The sequence below is a fragment of the Cardiocondyla obscurior genome, linkage group LG07 (assembly GCF_019399895.1).
Source record: "Cardiocondyla obscurior isolate alpha-2009 linkage group LG07, Cobs3.1, whole genome shotgun sequence".
Lineage (NCBI taxonomy): Eukaryota > Metazoa > Arthropoda > Insecta > Hymenoptera > Formicidae > Cardiocondyla > Cardiocondyla obscurior.
The window spans coordinates 9,180,408-9,198,183 of record NC_091870.1 but is presented as its reverse complement, the minus strand read 5'-3'; the positions used below and the strand labels follow the sequence as shown (position 1 = coordinate 9,198,183).

The 17,776-nt window shown below is 55.3% G+C and overlaps 2 protein-coding genes across 2 annotated transcripts; both read right to left on the bottom strand.

The window, feature by feature from the left end:
* Positions 1-7,673: 7,673 nt before the first annotated feature.
* On the bottom strand, positions 7,674-8,084 carry LOC139104359 (uncharacterized). The gene has a single exon (XM_070659782.1). The coding sequence runs from the start codon at positions 8,082-8,084 to the stop codon at positions 7,674-7,676; it is 411 nt and encodes a 136-aa protein (XP_070515883.1).
* Positions 8,085-16,171: 8,087 nt separating this feature from the next.
* Positions 16,172-17,234, bottom strand: LOC139104358 (micronuclear linker histone polyprotein-like). Its single transcript, XM_070659781.1, has 2 exons — positions 16,878-17,234; positions 16,172-16,792 (listed from the first exon to the last, which is right to left on the bottom strand). Exons 1-2 carry the CDS (start codon positions 17,232-17,234, stop codon positions 16,172-16,174), a joined length of 978 nt encoding a protein of 325 aa, XP_070515882.1.
* Positions 17,235-17,776: the final 542 nt, after the last annotated feature.

Genomic DNA, 17,776 nt, shown 5'->3' with positions numbered 1-17,776 from the left:
CTGCTATTGATGCGGTGTCCGCGTCCGATGAGTTGCCTCTGGATACCGAGACGAGCTCTTCTTCTGTGAAGCTCCTTTTCCTGGGAGGAGGAGACTTCGCGTTGGCCTTGATAGGGAGATATTTCCCTTTTTCTTTCACGGATTTAGGTCCACATACATATTTTCCGGGAGGCACGGTCTCCACAGAAATAATCCGTGACTTCTTCTTTTCTGTTTCTTCCAAAACGGCTGCGTCCTCACACGTATGAGTCCCCTCTTGAACTTCAATGATGGTGAGGTCGTGGTCTTCTTCTTCCTTCGTCGCAGATGCATTATCCACCAGAGCCCCTGCGGAGCAAGCACTGGATCGCCCGTCGTGTGATGACGACGAAGAGAGAGCCGGGACGGCACTCTCCCAACGCCGGTCTCTGGGGGTCCGAATCCCCTGAGACGGTAAAGCTGCATTATTATGGGCCGACATTGTCATTCCGTATCATGTTGGTTTTTGTAGGGTTTCCGTCCCATAGGCCGATTGGGTGCCCACCCTGCCGACTCCGACCTAGCCGCTCCATACCTGACTCCTCCAACGACACACCACAGGCCCCGCCTCGGAGTATGCCCGAGCGGCCCCGCGGCAGTCAAACCTCCCCGGGTGACCAGGCCCACCTCGGAGACTTCCGAGCGGCCCGAAACACCCCCTACGTCTTCCTGGGGTGCCCAGCCCGCAGGCCGGAACACCCTACGCCCCCGGAGACCGTGGGGTCCCACCCCCGGTGTGCAACTCCGGTGCGTATACTCGTACCCGCCCCAGGAACGCACCACGTACGCCCCGGAAACGGGTAGAGGTAATCCCTAACCTCGGCTGCGGGAGCACCCGCGTGCAATGCCTCAGAAAGGATCTTCTCCCCTTGAGCGGGAGGCCCCTACCCAACCCCCGGGTGGCATGGGGGAAACCACCCCTGCGGCCCCAGCCGGCCGGGATTTGCATTCCGGGTTACCTTCCCTTACCACCTTGGGGGGAATAAAACCCACCCTCTCGGCGAAGTGGTCGCCGGGCTCAGGCACCTCGGGACCGCCAAGTCCCGTACCACAGATCTACACCGTCCTAATAAAGGGACGGCCTCTGTGGCCCCTGAGGTTGCCAGGAGGAAGTCAGAAGACCTCCCCTCACGACCCTGACAAGCCGGGCGTTTGTATTCCGGGTCGCCATCCCTTACCACCTTGGGGGAATAATACCCACCCTCTCGGCGAAGTGGTCGCCGGGCTCAGGAACCCTCGGGAACGCCAAGTCCCGAACCACAGATCTACACCGTCCTAATAAAGGGACGGCCTCTGTGGCCCCTGAGGGTGTACCTTCCCCGGCTCGAGTACGTGATGTACTCGGAGTGCAATGCCAGGAAGGTACTGTGCGCTCTTAGTAGAATCGAACCTCCCCGCCGGGCCCTCCCCGGGACTAAGTCCCAGGTACTGCCCCAGCGGATCGTTGATTCGATCCCTTAAGCCCCCTCACCACGACAAGGTGGCGCACTACGAGGGGGAAGCTTGAGGTTGCAAGCACCCAGACACTCGTTGCCACCATACTACAGCGGCTCTACATCCCGTGCCCCCCCCAACTGCGCCGGGCCACTAATAACCGGCCTCCGAATTGATTATAGTGAGGGGAGGTGGACCCTCACTAGACGGACACCAAGAGTCCAAGGCGCGGTATCCACTCTCGCCACGGCTCTTTTCAGAAGGGAACGGTAAACCGCCCAACCTTACGAGCCTGACACCCTCCGCGTGCGTTCGGGGGCGCGAGAGGGGGAGACCCCAGGGGATACCCACATCGCTGAATCCCGACGATCACGGACACCGCGCCCCGGACTGATGGCCACGCCATTCCCGGAGATGCTTCGCCAAGTGCGAACCACCCCCGGCCCGCCCACTTCCGATTTATTATACAGAGGGTAAGTGGACCTCTGTTCGACGTTTCATGTCCGAACTTATGCCCCCGCAAAGCGGCGTATCACAGTCGGCCATGAACCGTCTCCCCTTCCCGTGTCCTCCGTGTTTTTATACGTGGGGAAGGCGAACCCCAGTTTGCACATGTGACCTTCAGGTCCTCGGACCGTCAGATCACATGCACCCTACCCGAAGTCTATGTCTGCGGAATTATTGAGGGGCAGACATAACCCCTACAGTGGACGGTTCGATGCCTCGCATTGCCAGCCTAACTCCCCCGAAGGGGCCGCCCGGCGCCGCGCGACATTAATGCGTCCTCCTACCCGGACCCCTTTCATGCAAGGTAAACTAATCCCTAGCCATCCTCCGTTATTTATCCAGGGTGAGGATGGGACCCCTGTAGCGGTCTTAGTCCTCGGGCCAAAAGCCTTCGGCCAGTGTTCCGCTCGCGAGAAACGATGCCTGCGATTTAGGGAGCAGGCACGACTCCCTGAATTCGCTCTGGCCACTGGGCACTAGGCGAATAAGTACACGAACCCGAACGCGACGCGAAGTCTGCGGATTATCGAGGGGCAGACTCGAACCCCCCTCTGGCTCCGCTCTATGGCCGTGGCTCATGTGGCGGAACCTCCTACCCGAAGAACTAACGCCCGATGGCTGACTCGGTGCACCCGACCCGAGTCATGCCTACGTGCCTACCCGAGGCTCCCTGCAAACGGGAGCCAAGCTACCTAAGCGGACAGGGCCGTGCCAGAAGCCGTCACGCTGCCAGGGCGCCGAAGCCCTGCCGACCCGTGCCCGAAGACAATTTACCCCGAGGTAAAATGTCACGGGAAAAAGGTTGAGGTTGGGTGCAAGCACCCAGACACTCGTTGCCACCATACTACAGCGGCTCTACATCCCGTGCCCCCCCCAACTGCGCCGGGCCACTAATAACCGGCCTCCGAATTGATTATAGTGAGGGGAGGTGGACCCTCACTAGACGGACACCAAGAGTCCAAGGCGCGGTATCCACTCTCGCCACGGCTCTTTTCAGAAGGGAACGGTAAACCGCCCAACCTTACGAGCCTGACACCCTCCGCGTGCGTTCGGGGGCGCGAGAGGGGGAGACCCCAGGGGATACCCACATCGCTGAATCCCGACGATCACGGACACCGCGCCCCGGACTGATGGCCACGCCATTCCCGGAGATGCTTCGCCAAGTGCGAACCACCCCCGGCCCGCCCACTTCCGATTTATTATACAGAGGGTAAGTGGACCTCTGTTCGACGTTTCATGTCCGAACTTATGCCCCCGCAAAGCGGCGTATCACAGTCGGCCATGAACCGTCTCCTTCCCGTGTCCCGCCTCCGTGTTTTTATACGTGGGGGAAGGCGAACCCCAGTTTGCACATGTGACCTTCAGGTCCTCGGACCGTCAGATCACATGCACCCTACCCGAAGTCTATGTCTGCGGAATTATTGAGGGGCAGACATAACCCCTACAGTGGACGGTTCGATGCCTCGCATTGCCAGCCTAACTCCCCCGAAGGGGCCGCCCGGCGCCGCGCGACATTAATGCGTCCTCCTACCCGGACCCCTTTCATGCAAGGGGTAAACTAATCCCTAGCCATCCTCCGTTATTTATCCAGGGTGAGGATGGGACCCCTGTAGCGGTCTTAGTCCTCGGGCCAAAAGCCTTCGGCCAGTGTTCCGCTCGCGAGAAACGATGCCTGCGATTTAGGGAGCAGGCACGACTCCCTGAATTCGCTCTGGCCACTGGGCACTAGGCATAAGTACACGAACCCGAACGCGACGCGAAGTCTGCGGATTATCGAGGGCAGACTCGAACCCCCTCTGGCTCCGCTCTATGGCCGTGGCTCATGTGGCGGAACCTCCTACCCGAAGAACTAACGCCCGATGGCTGACTCGGTGCACCCGGGATTCCCGAGTCATGCCTACGCCTACCCGAGGCTCCCTGCAAACGGGAGCCAAGCTACCTAAGCGGACAGGGCCGTGCCAGAAGCCGTCACGCTGCCAGGGCGCCGAAGCTCCCAGCCGACCCGTGCCCGAAGACAATTTACCCCGAGGGTAAATGTCACGGGTATAGACTTATAGCTTTGGGACTTACAGCTGCATGCAGCTACAAGTTCCTCCGCCACCAGTCCACCCGATGCAAGGGAGTGAAGCTCCCTCGCCAGCGCTCTAAGCGCCGCGTGGCAGTTTCAGCAGAGACAGTTTCGGCCAAGTCGTGCTTCGGCTTTAAGGACTAAAAGCCCCCGGCCATACTCCGAAGAGTACTTTGCCGTTACCTCCGCCACGACTTATAACCTACTACTGCCTCCGATCCGCCGCCCGAAGTTCCACACCGGTGTGTGGACTTCGCCCGAAGCCAGAGCCCCGTCAGCCTCCGGGGGAGTACCCCGGAGTTACCGACTCTCACCACGAGGAGGTGGGGTTGGCGCGTGGGCCGGTGCCCTTCTGAGAGTCAACCTTTTTTTTTTTTTTTTACGACGGGAAATGCACTTTTGCATCCCCCTTCTCTGGGGGGGTATGTGGGGGTCGGGTCTTATGGCTCGCTAGTCGAGGCCTGCCCACTACCCACTAAAACCCGTCGGGGCTCTGACCCAGTGCGTTTTCCTTGAGGGGAGACCGAGGATGCACAGAAGTATAACTTCTCGGTCCCCTCCGCACTTGCATCTCGGCGGATGCTTCTTCTTAGCGAGTTTGTTTTCTCGCTAGGGTCGCCTCTTACTCTACTCCTTGATTCGGAGGAGTTTATCTCCTTTTTGACTTCTCCGTGGAATGTCTATTACTTACGGGGAGGGGGATGTTGTTGTCCCTCCCCGACTGTGTCAACTTAGTGTCCTGGCCCTTGGTCTAGACGCCAAAGGGCTCAAGGACACGTTGTGAGTGCCCGGTTGGGCTGATGGCTGGGAAGAGGGAGGATTATTCCTCGGACTTCTTCCACCGATGGCCCGACTGGTGGGCGCTCTTGGGCGCGGTCTTGATCTCAAGACCCGCGTACTCGCAGGTGGCGTTAATGCCTGGGCGGGAGTCATGCAGGAAGTTGTGGCCGAGGGTTGGCCAGTCCCACGATGATTGCCGCCCGCGTTGCTTCTTGATGGAGCGGACTGTGGATGCCGCTCTCTTTCCCTCTCTGCTTCTGTCTTGCGACGCATGACCGCACTGCAGAAGTCCATGAAGGCTCTCCAGACGTTGTCCTCGTACACCGCAAGCTCGATGATGGTAGGCAGGGATAAGTCCGGTCCCAACACGTTCCTCAAGACCTGCCTCTCCTCCGTCCATGCCGGGCACACTTCAAGAGTGTGCTGGGCGTCGTCAATACTGTCATCGCAATGATGACATGCTGTGGATGCCTCTTTCCCGATCCTATGTAGATAGGAGGAAAAGCATCCGTGGCCCGTGATTATTTGCGTCGTCCAGAAAGATGTGACGCCTTTCCAGCCGCAACGATCCACCCAGTCCTCCATGACTGGGAGGATGGCGGACAGCGTACGCTGGCCGAAGTTGTGAAGGCCGGTGAGTCTGTCCTTCCACTGGCCCACAGTTATGACTCTGTGTCGCCGGCGTAGACGTTTCTTCATCCCAGCTGTGGGCGTGATCCCCCTAGATTTGAGGATTTGTAGATCCTTGTATACTCGATGATACTCCGCAGCGGTGATGTCCACAGGTGGAAGGCCAGCCAGGAGTGCTGCTGCCGGGCGGGCAACGGTCCTATATGCCCGTGCGGTCCTGATAGCCACCTGATGAAAGGCAGCCTCCAAGTTCTTCTGACTCTTTTTGCACGCCGCTAAGTCTTCGGCCCAGACAGGGGCGGCATATAGGGCGATTGAGCGAACGGTGTTCGCATATAAACGCCTCGCTGCGCTGCTTGGGCCTCCGATATTTGGAAGAATCCCACGCAGAGAGGTGGACTTCTCCTAACTCTCTCCCAATTCTTTTAAAATGTGGGCCAAAAGACCATTTATGGTCTAAAATGAGGCCCAAGTACTTTAAGTTCTGGGCGATCTGGATTCTGGCCGCACCCACCAAGATTTGTGAAGAAGGTGGAGGCTGAGGACCACCGGTCTTTCCAGAAAACACAATGGCCTCCGTCTTTTCGTGGGCCACGTAAAGGCCAAGCTTCTGAACGGAGCAGTACTGAACTGGCCGCTATCTCCCTCTCTCTTGCTTCTGTCCAATCTCTTCCACCCGACAAGATGAGTGTGTCGTCCGCGTAACACACGACTTTGCTATGGGGAGGAAGTGCCGATGAGAAAACCGCGTCATATCCTATGTTCCAAAGGAAAGGGCCGAGGACCGAGCCCTGAGGTACGCCACGTTGTAGACTCCTTTCTTGTACTTTACCGTTATGATCGGTAAAAGTAAAGTACCTATTATGTAGGTAACTTCCCAGTATATCCTTTAAGTATTGAGGGACCTGATGACGGCTAAGGGCCGCTCTGATGACTTCCCAGGAAGGGAGTTGAACGCGTTTGAGACGTCTATGGATGTCGCGAGCACGACTCCCCCTGGGAAGTGCTCCTCCGTAAAATTCCTCACCGCTGTGATGGCGTTCACCGTTGATATACCGGCTCTGAAGCCGAATTGGTTTCGGCTGAAGTTCGTACCTTCTTTCGAAAGATGCTGGACGAGGCGATTAACTATGATCCTCTCGAAGAGTTTTCCGGCCTCGTCCAGTAAACAAATTGGACGATATGCCGAAGGGGAGTCCTCAGGTTTGCCCTGTTTACGCAGCAGGACTAACTTCGCTTTTTTCCACGGAAGTGGAAAGGCGCCATGTCGTAGGCAGCTATTAAATAACTGGATTATTGGGCCTTGGATACTTTTCAAGGCTAACCTCCAAACAGCTTTAGTCAGGCCATCCGGGCCCGGCGCAGTATTTCCTCTAAGGCCTCTTTTGGCCGCATGGAGGAACTCTTCTTCAGTTATCTCGAGGGCTGCGTTCCAGTCCAGATCTGATGATTGAAGGTGGACTCGGCCGTCTTCGCGGGTATCAGGAGGAAAGAGTTTTCCAATGACCTCTTTGAGAAACTGAGGGGCCAATACTTCCGTAATTGGAGGCGCCATCGGCCTAAGTTTCTTGCATACAATTTTGTACGCTCGACCCCATGGGTCGTCGTCTAAGGCTTCAATTAACTCTGTCCACGATTCTTCTTTGGCCTTACGAATGGCCGTCCGCAGTGTCTTCCTGGCTTCTTTGTAAGTCGCAAGGGCTTCGGCTCTTCTGTCTTGATTGTCACGGCTACGGGTGACCTTTCTACTAGTCCTAATGGCATCTCTTCGTAGCGCCGCTATTTGATCCGACCACCAGTATGCTGATCTTCGAAAACGATGCTTGACTCGCGGCATTGACATGTCACATGCTCGTGTGACAGTTTCTGTGACCCATTGAAGCTGGATTTCAGGATCTTCCTCCTCTTGTGGCAAGTCACTGGCGAAAAGGAAGCGGCGATGGAAGCCTGAAAGCGTCCTCATCCAGTTTACGTACCGCCCATCTGCGCCCTTCTCGTGATCGATAAGACATCGATCTTAAAGGTGCTAAAGACACCAAGATGTACCGATGGTCGGAGAGGTGTTCCATGTCCTTAGACACCTTCCAACCAGACACTATGCGTGCTGCCGCCGGGGATGCCCACGACAAGTCGATGATCGACTCTCCCTGCGGGCGGACACATGTGGACGTGTTGCCCCTGTTCAACAGGACTAAGTCCATACTTGCGGCCCAAGCCTCAACAAGGCGGCCTCTCGTTAGTTCGTGCCGAGCCCCATGTTGTACTCCACGCAGTCACCCGCCACAATGATCGGTGAGTTCCTGACACGCCTGATGCAAACTGCTATGTCGTCCAGCCATTTCTGGTACTCCTCAATTGTACCTGAAGGCGGAAGGTAGGTACCGACAATGATAGTTGGCCCCCACCTAGCTGCGACGTAACGTTGTCCTCGTTCTATCGGGGCACATGAGGGAGTGCCCGGGATCCATCTCCATGTGAGAGCCACCGATCCTAGCTCGTCTCCAGTCCAGCAGGGGTGATTCTTGGGAACGTAGTTCGGCTCGGCTACTACTGCGAAGATCATCTTCTGCTCCGCCATCGTATGCAGGAGCAGGTCCTGGGCGCCCTTGGAACGCCCGACGTTTGCCTGAATAAGGCGTAGGGCCATTTACAGGTATCCGGCCTGCCCCTCCTCCGGGGGATCTATCTCCATTGACCCTTCGCCGGATTTACCAGCTAAAGGTCTCTTGACACGTTGCGGAAGGGGCGGTGGATTGGTGTTGTCCACTTCTGCGACGTCTCTTCTTCCCTTCCGTATTTGGGTCGTGCATTGCACGCTACCAAGTACATGGTTGGCCTTCCTCTTGAGGTCCGAGCAGATGGGGCATTTTGGAGGGGCCCTGCACATCTTGGCAACGTGTCCTTGCTCTCCACAGCGATAACACCTGCCGGATCTATCAAGTGTCTCTGGACACTTGTCTGCTACGTGCCCCCTCTGCAGGCACTTATAGCATCTGAGGGGGCGTGACTCTAGCAAGTCGACTTTTACTTTGGTCCAACCGACCTTTAGTGTATTTCCTTCTGTGGCTTTTTTGGCGGCCACCAAAGGAATACTCATCCACAGGCTTCCCAGTCCACCTGGGAAGCTTCTTATGCTGCCTGCTTTGATGTCAGAGGCTAAGCAGCCTCCCTTGCTTGCCACGGCACCAATGACCTCGTGGACAGTGAGTGACGGCTCCAGATTCCGCACTCGTATCTCCGCCATTTTAATAGGGCGGTTTATCTTAATGCCCTCTCTATTCACCAGAAGTTCCCTTAAGCGGGCAGCCAGGGCATCTGCTTGGGGACCGCTGCTCTCTCCTGGAACTTCTAAAAGTAAGGCTCCAGTGGCTGTAAAGCGGGTCTTTATCCCGTCGGTAATCCCTATGTCCGGGAGTTTAATCTTGTCCCTTGCCTCGGACAGAATTTTGGGCATGTCCTTTTGTGGACATGTTAGCACCACTGCCGACGTTTTCGGGATGCGTCTCCTGTTTCTTCTTTTCCTCTTCTTCTTAGTCGAGGTGTTGGATGAGGAAGTCTTCTTGCCTTCCACTTTGCCTCTTTTAATCCCAGGAGCTCCTTTAGTGATGGTACCTGGGGCTGAAGTTGAGGCAACAGGTTTCATTACCTGTTTATTCTTCCTAGCTGCATTCCTGCCGAGGACTTTTGTCCACGGCGTTTCCACAGGGTTGCTAGTCGATCCGCTGCACGTTTGCAGATTTTCCGATGGAGCTGGTGGCGCATCCTTCTTCTTCTTAGAAGGCTGAGCCTTGTTATTCTCAAGCGGAGAGACATTTGATGGTCCTTGGCCTTTGTTCTTCTTCGTCTTCTTAGACTTATCTTCTCTATTTTTCTCTTCGGGAACCGGGTGCTTCTTGGTGTGGTCTCTCAGGCCGGACACCATGGAAGTGCTTTCTTGGGCCCCGTTGGGAGATACTTGAGGAGAAAGTCGCTCCGTGAGAGTGGACATCATGTCCCTCATTTGGGCCTGCATCATTTTGGCAAACACCGCTAGCTTGCCATCAATAAGTTCTTCTAGGCCTTTATCCTTATTGGCCGCTTTGCGACGAAGAGTTGTATTCTTGCTCTTCAGAGTTTCTTCGTCGTCGTCGGTAAGTATCCGCGATTTGCCTTGTACGGGCGGCCTAATCGCCGGTGGCCACTCCTCCCGGGGTGGAAGCGTCACAGACGGAGGGGCTGGAACATGGCTTGATTCAGCTCCAGTATCCATCTCCATAGGTTCGTCCCTAACTTGATTGTTCCCAGATAAGGGAGACGTCATCGCAGTAGAGCGGACTCTGTCTAATTCTTCGCGTAGTTGCCTAACCTCGGCCCTTAACTGCTCGACCTCTTGAGCATCCGTGCTTTGCATTGGCAACACCTTACGCGTCATTGCGTCCGCGTTTATTTCTATCTTAAGGGCGGCTTCCCAGATGCGTACAAAGCCGCCCTTAAGTTGCTGGATTTTACAGCAACCTCCTCTATCTTCTTAGCTGTTTGCAGGATCTCTGCCGCCATGGCCTGTACTGGCAAACCGGCAGACTCCTGCTCTATCCTCTCTGCCATCTGGGAACGACGTTTCCCCTTATAGTCGGATGGGTCGTATCCGCCCTCCGCAATTTGCTTCATAAGCCTAATCTCGTCCTTGATAGATTCAAGCTCCTTAGTCTTTTCTTTGATGGCAAGAATTTCAACGCCTTTCCCAGTTACTATTGGGCGTCCACGTTTCTTCTTCTTTCCTTCGAGCATGTCTTCGAAGAAATTCTCCTCCGAGGAAGAGAGAGAACGGTCCGTGCGCGCCGTCACACGGCGGGCTTTAGCGTCAACTTCGCGATTTCTTCTTCTGGATCTCTTAGACGCTCCAGACGCAGTAGTGCGAATAGAGACGTCCGTGGCGTCAGATGAATCCAAATTGATGACGTCCGTGTCTCTGTTTTCGTCCATGCTTGCGTCTTCCACTGAAGATTGTTGCGGCGCGCTACGAGCATCATCCTCCGTTGCTGTTGTTGGGCAGGTTTCCGTCAGCGCAGTTGGCGGAGGAGAACCTGCACTTGGTCGAATAGTGCCAAAAACACCCGTTGATGTCGACGGCTGGTTCTTCTTAGTTGCCGCGCTGGGTCTTGTCCTACTCTTAGGACCAACCTTCCTTCTTGCTTTCTTGACGACTTCCATTCCAATAAGTCGTGGAAGCTTCAGAAATTCTCCATCGGTGTCCGTGCATGGAGCGGCTCTTCTGTTCGTTTCTCCTCTGAGAGAGAAAGACCTCGATCCTCCTGGTCAGATCGAGCTTCATTTGTCGCAGGCGCATTGTCCACCAGCGCCCCTGCGGGGCAAGCGCTGGATCGCCCGTCGTTGGATGACGACATGGCAGGAGCCGGGACGGTACTCCCACCACGCCGGTCCCTGAGGGTCCGAATCCTCTGGGGCTGTAGAACTTCCTTCTTTTGGTCTGACATCTTCATGTTGTATCAAGGGTTGGTTTGTGTAGGGTTTTCCTTCCCCTAGGCCGATTGGGTGCCCGCCCTGCCGACTCCGACCTAGCCGCTTCCTTCTTTCTTCCAGAGACACGCCGCGAGCCCCGCCTCGGAATACGTCCGAGCGGCCCCGCGGCGGTCAAAACCTCCTCCCCGGGGTGACCAGGCCCACCTCGGAAACTTCCGAGCGGCCCGAAACACCCCCTACGTCATCCCTGGGGTGCCCAGCCCGCAGGCCGGAACACCCTACGCCCCCGGAGACCGTGGGGTCACACCCCCTGTGCAACCCGGTGCGTATACTCGTACCCGCCCCAGGAACGCACCACGTACGCCCCGGAAACGGGTAGAGGTAATCCCTAACCTCGGCTGGGAGCACCCGCGTGCAATGCCTCAGAAAGGGATCTTCCCCTTGAACGGGAGGCCCTACCCAACCCCCCGGCATGGCGGGGAAACCACCCCCTGCGGCCCCAGCCGGGATTTGCATTCCGGGTTACCTTCCCTTACCACCTTGGGGGGAATAAAACCCACCCTCTCGGCGAAGTGGTCGCCGGGCTCAGGCACCTCGGGACCGCCAAGTCCCGTACCACAGATCTACACCGTCCTAATAAAGGGACGGCCTCTGTGGCCCTGAGGTTGCCAGGAGGAAGTCAGAAGACCTCCTCACGACCCTGACAAGCCGGGCGTTTGTATTCCGGGTCGCCATCCCTACCACCTTGGGGGAATAATACCCACCCTCTCGGCGAAGTGGTCGCCGGGCTCAGGAACCCTCGGGAACGCCAAGTCCCGAACCACAGATCTACACCGTCCTAATAAAGGGACGGCCTCTGTGGCCCTGAGGGTGTACTCCCCGGCTCGAGTACGTGATGTACTCGGAGTGCAATGCCAGGAAGGTACTGTGCGCTCTTAGTAGGATCGAACCTCCCTGCCGGGCCCCCGACTAAGTCCCAGGTACTGCCCCAGCGGATCGTTGATTCGATCCCTTAAGCCCTCCTCACCACGACAAGGTGGCGCACAACGAGAGGGTCGAGAGTCAACCTTTTTTTTTTTTTTTTTTTTTTTTTTTTACGACGGGAAATGCACTTTACGCATCCCCTTTCTCTGGGGGTATGTGGGGTCGGGTCTTATGGCTCGCTAGTCGAGGCCTGCCCACTGCCACAAACCCGTCGGGGCTCTGACCCAGTGCGTTTTCCTTGAGGGGAGACCGAGGATGCACAGAAGTATAACTTCTCGGTCCCCTCCGCACTTGCATCTCGGCGGATGCTTCTTCTTAGCGAGTTTGTTTTCTCGCTAGGGTCGCCTCTTACTCTACCCTTTGATTCGGAGGAGTTTATCTCCTTGACTCTCCGTGGAATGTCTATTACTTACGGGAGGGGGATGTTGTTGCCCCTCCCCGACTGTGTCAACTTAGTGTCCTGGCCCTTGGTCTAGACGCCAAAGGGCTCAAGGACACGTTGTGAGTGCCCGGTTGGCTGATGGCTGGAGAAGAGGGAGGATTATTCCTCGGACTTCTTCCACCGATGGCCCGACTGGTGGGCGCTCTTGGGCGCGGTCTTGATCTCAAGACCCGCGTACTCGCAGGTGGCGTTAATGCCTGGGCGGGAGTCATGCAGGAAGTTGTGGCCGAGGGTTGCCAGTCCCACGATGATTGCCCGCGTTGCTTGATGGAGCGGACTGTGGATGCCGCCTTCTTCCTCTCTGCTTCTGTCTTGCGACGCATGACCGCACTGCAGAAGTCCATGAAGGCTCTCCAGACGTTGTCCTCACACCGCAAGCTCGATGATGTAGGTGGGATAAGTCCGGTCCCAACACGTTCCTCAAGACCTGCCTCTCCTCCGTCCATGCCGGGCACACTTCAAGAGTGTGCTTGTCGTCAATACTGTCATCGCAATGATGACATGCTGTGGATGCCTCTTTCCCGATCCTATGTGCAGATAGGAGGAAAAGCATCCGTGGCCCGTGATTATTGCGTCGTCCAGAAAGATGACGCCTTTCCAGCCGCAACGATCCACCCAGTCCTCCATGATGGGAGGATGGCAGACAGCGTACGCTGGCCGGTTGTGAAGGCCGGTGAGTCTGTCCTTCCACTGGCCCACAGTTACTCTGTGTCGCCGGCGTAGACGTTTCTTCATCCCAGCTGTGGGCGTGATCCCCAGATTTGAGGATTTGTAGATCCTTGTATACTGATGATACCCGCAGCGGTGATGTCCAGGTGGAAGGCCAGCCAGGAGTGCTGCTGGCGGCAACGGTCCTATATGCCCGTGCGGTCCTGATAGCCACCTGATGAAAGGCAGCCTCCAAGTTCTTCTGACTTTTAACAGCCGCTAAGTCTTCGGCCCAGACAGGGGCGGCATATAGGGCGATTGAGCGAACGGTGTTCGCATATAAACGCCTCGCCGCTGCTTGGCCTCCGATATTTGGAAGAATCCCACGCAGAGAGGTGGACTTCTCCCTAACTCTCTCCCCAATTCTTTAACAAAAGACCATTTATGTCTAAAATGAGGCCCAAGTACTTTAAGTTCTGGGCGATCTGGATTCTGGCCGCACCCACCAAGATTTGTGAAGAAGGTGGAGGCTGAGGACCACCGGTCTTTCCAGAAAACACAATGGCCTCCGTCTTTTCGTGGGCCACGTAAAGGCCAAGCTTCTGAACGGAGCGGAGTACTGAACTGGCCGCTATCTCCCCTCTCGCTCTTGCTTCTGTCCAATCTCTTCCACCCGACAAGATGAGTGTGTCGTCCGCGTAACACACGATTTGCTATGGGAGGAAGTGCCGATGAGAAACCGCGTCATATCCTATGTTCCAAAGGAAAGGGCCGAGGACCGAGCCCTGAGGTACGCCACGTTGTAGACTCCTTTTCTTGTACTTTACCGTTATGATCGGTAAAAGTAAAGTACCTATTATGGTAACTTCCTGTATATCCCAAGTATTGAGGGACTGATGACCGCTAAGGCCGCTCTATGACTTCCCAGGAAGGGAGTTGAACGCGTTTGAGATATGGATGTCGCGAGCACGACTCCCCTGGGAAGTGTGCCCTCCGTAAAATTCCTCACCGCTGTGATGGCGTTCACCGTTGATATACCGGCTCTGAAGCCGAATTGGTTTCGGCTGAAGTTCGTACCTTCTTTCGAAAGATGCTGGACGAGGCGATTAACTATGATCCTCTCGAAGAGTTTTCCGGCCTCGTCCAGTAAACAAATTGGAGCGATATGCCGAAGGGGAGTCTCGTTTGCCCTGTTTACGCAGGACTAATTCGCTTTTTTCCACGGAAGTGGAAAGGCGCCATGTCGTAGGCAGCTATAAATATCTGGATTATTGGGCCTTGATACTTTCAAGGCTACCTCCAAACAGCTTTAGTCAGGCCATCCGGGCCCGGTATTTCAAGGCCCTTTTGGCCGCATGGAGGAACTCTTCTTCAGTTATCTCGAGGGCTGCGTTCCAGTCCAGATCTGATGATTGAAGGTGGACTCGGCCGTCTTCGCGGTATCAGGAAAGAGTTTTCCAATGACCTCTTTGAGAAACTGAGGGGCCAATACTTCCGTAATTGAGGCGCCATCGCCTAAGTTTCTTGCATACAATTTTGTACGCTCGACCCCATGGGTCGTCGTCTAAGGCTTCAATTAACTCTGTCCACGATTCTTCTTTGCCTTGCCGGAATGGCCGTCCGCAGTGTCTTCCTGCTTCTTTGTAAGTCGAGGGTTTCGGCTCTTCTGTCTTGATTGTCACGGCTACGGGTGACCTTTCACTAGTCCTAATGGCATCTTCGCCGCTATTGATCCGACCACCAGTATGCTGATCTTCGAAAACGATGCTTGACTCGCGGGCATTGACATGTCACATGCTCGTGTGACAGTTTCGTGACCCATTGAAGCTGGATTTCAGGATCTTCTCCTCTTGGCAAGTCACTTATGGCGCGGGAAGCGGCGATGGAAGCCCGAAAGCGTCCTCATCCAGTTTACGTACCGCCCATCTGCGCCCTTCTCGTGATCGATAAGACATCGATCTTAAAGGTGCTAAAGACACCAAGATACCGATGGTCGGAGAGGTGTTCCATGTCTCAGACACCTTCCAACCAGACACTATGTGCCGCCGCCGGGATGCCCACGACAAGTCGATGATCGACTCTCCTGCGGGCGACACATGTGGACGTGTTGCCCTGTTCAACAGGACTAAGTCCATACTTGCGGCCCAACAAGGCGGCCTCCTCGCGTTAGTTCTCGCCGAGCCCCATGTTGTACTCCACGCATTGAAGTCACCCGCCACAATGATCGGTGAGTTCCTGACACGCCTGATGCAAACTGCTATGTCGTCCAGCCATTTCTGGTACTCCTCAATTGTACCTGAAGGCGGAAGATAGGTACCGACAATGATAGTTGGCCCCCACCTAGCTGCGACGTAACGTTGTCCTCGTTCTATCGGGGCACATGAGGGAGCGCCCGGGATCCATCTCCATGTGAGAGCCACCGATCCAGCTCGTCTCCGTCCAGCAGGGGTGAGCCCTGGGAACGTGTTCTGGCTCGGCTACTCATCAGAAGATCATCTTCTGTCCGCCATCGTATGCAGGAGCAGGTCCCAGCGCCTGAACGCCTGACGTTTGCCTGAATAAGGCGTGGGCCATTTACAGGTATCCGGCCTGCCCTCCTCCAGATCTATCTCCATTGACCTTCGCCGGATTTACCAGCTAAAGGTCTCTTGACACGTTGCGGAAGGGGCGGTGGATTGGTGTTGTCCACTTCTGCGACGTCTCTTCTTCCCTTCCGTATTTGGGTCGTGCATTGCACGCTACCAAGTACATGGTTGGCCTTCCTCTTGAGGTCCGAGCAGATGGGGCATTTGAGGGGCGCCCTAGCACATCTTGGCAACGTGTCCTTTGCTCCACAGCGATAACACCAGCCGGATCTATCAAGTGTCTCTGACACTTGTTCGCTACGTGCCCCTCTCTGCAGGCACTTATAGCATCTGAGGGGGCGTGACTCTAGCAAGTCGACTTACTTTTGGTCCAACCACCTTGATGGTCTTTCTCTGTTTTTTGGCTACACCAAAAATAGAACATTTAGAACAGGTCTCCTAAAGTCCACTGTTCTTATGCTGCTTGATGTCAGAGTGGTTAGCAGCTTCTTTGCTTACTGACGGCACCAATGACTTTGTGGACAGTGGAATTTGCCCAGATCATATCGTATCTTCTCATTTTCCATTAGAAAGAAGCGACTTACGCCCTTATTCACCGTAGTCCCGGCGGTTTCTTTAAGACCTGGAGTTTAGGATCGCTGCTCTTCTCCTGGAACTGGGGTGTAAGGCTCCTTGGCTGTTACGGGTCTTTATCCTGCTGGAAGGCATCCCATGTCCAGAGTTATCTTGTCTGCTCGACAGAATTTTGGGCATGTCCTTTTGTGGACATGTTAGCACCACTGCCGACGTTTTCGGGATGCGTCTCCTGTTTCTTCTTTTCCTCTTCTTCTTAGTCGAGGTGTTGGATGAGGAAGTCTTCTTGCCTTCCACTTTGCCTCTTTTAATCCCAGGAGCTCCTTTAGTGATGGTACCTGGGGCTGAAGTTGAGGCAACAGGTTTCATTACCTGTTTATTCTTCCTAGCTGCATTCCTGCCGAGGACTTTTGTCCACGGCGTTTCCACAGGGTTGCTAGTCGATCCGCTGCACGTTTGCAGATTTTCCGATGGAGCTGGTGGCGCATCCTTCTTCTTCTTAGAAGGCTGAGCCTTGTTATTCTCAAGCGGAGAGACATTTGATGGTCCTTGGCCTTTGTTCTTCTTCGTCTTCTTAGACTTATCTTCTATTTTTCTCTCGGGAACCGGGTGCTTCTTGTGTGGTCTCTCAGGCCGGACACCATGGAAGTGCTTTCTTGGGCCCTGTGGGAGATACTTGAGGAGAAAGTCGCTCCGTGAGAGTGGACATCATGTCCCTCATTTGGGCCTGCATCATTTTGGCAAACACCGCTAGCTTGCCATCAATAAGTTCTTCTAGGCCTTTATCCTTATTGGCCGCTTTGCGACGAAGAGTTGTATTCTTGCTCTTCAGAGTTTCTTCGTCGTCGTCGGTAAGTATCCGCGATTTGCCTTGTACGGGCGGCCTAATCGCCGGTGGCCACTCCTCCCGGGGTGGAAGCGTCACGGAGGAGGCTGGAACATGGCTTGATTCAGCTCCAGTATCCATCTCCATAGGTTCGTCCCTAACTTGATTGTTCCCAGGATAAGGGACGTCATCGCAGTAGAGCGGACTCTGTCTAATTCTTCGCGTAGTTGCCAACCTCGGCCCTAACTGCTCGACCTCTTGAGCATCCGTGCTTTGCATTGGCAACACCTTACGCGTCATTGCGTCCGCGTTTATTTCTATCTTGGCGGCGCTTCCTTAAGATGCGCGTAAAGCCGCCCTTTAAGTTGCTGGATTTTACAGCAACCTCCTCTATCTTCTTAGCTGTTTGCAGGATCTCTGCCGCCATGGCCTGTACTGGCAAACCGGCAGACTCCTGCTCTATCCTCTCTGCCATCTGGGAACGACGTTTCCCCTTATAGTCGGATGGGTCGTATCCGCCCTCCGCAATTTGCTTCATAAGCCTAATCTCGTCCTTGATAGATTCAAGCTCCTTAGTCTTTTCTTTGATGGCAAGAATTTCAACGCCTTTCCCAGTTACTATTGGGCGTCCACGTTTCTTCTTCTTTCCTTCGAGCATGTCTTCGAAGAAATTCTCCTCCGAGGAAGAGAGAGAACGGTCCGTGCGCGCCGTCACACGGCGGGCTTTAGCGTCAACTTCGCGATTTCTTCTTCTGGATCTCTTAGACGCTCCAGACGCAGTAGTGCGAATAGAGACGTCCGTGGCGTCAGATGAATCCAAA

What these genes read in the sequence shown, in the direction of transcription:
- LOC139104359 (XM_070659782.1), bottom strand. Translation starts at nt 8,084, where the DNA reads ATGGCCCTACGCCTTATTCAGGCAAACGTCGGGCGTTCCAAGGGCGCC.
- LOC139104358 (XM_070659781.1), bottom strand. Translation starts at nt 17,234, where the DNA reads ATGCAAAGCACGGATGCTCAAGAGGTCGAGCAGTTAGGGCCGAGGTTG. An exon ending in TTATTGATGGCAAGCTAGCG is followed by an intron (nt 16,793 to 16,877) that starts GTGTTTGCCAAA and finishes TATCTCCCACAG; the next exon opens with GGCCCAAGAAAGCACTTCCA.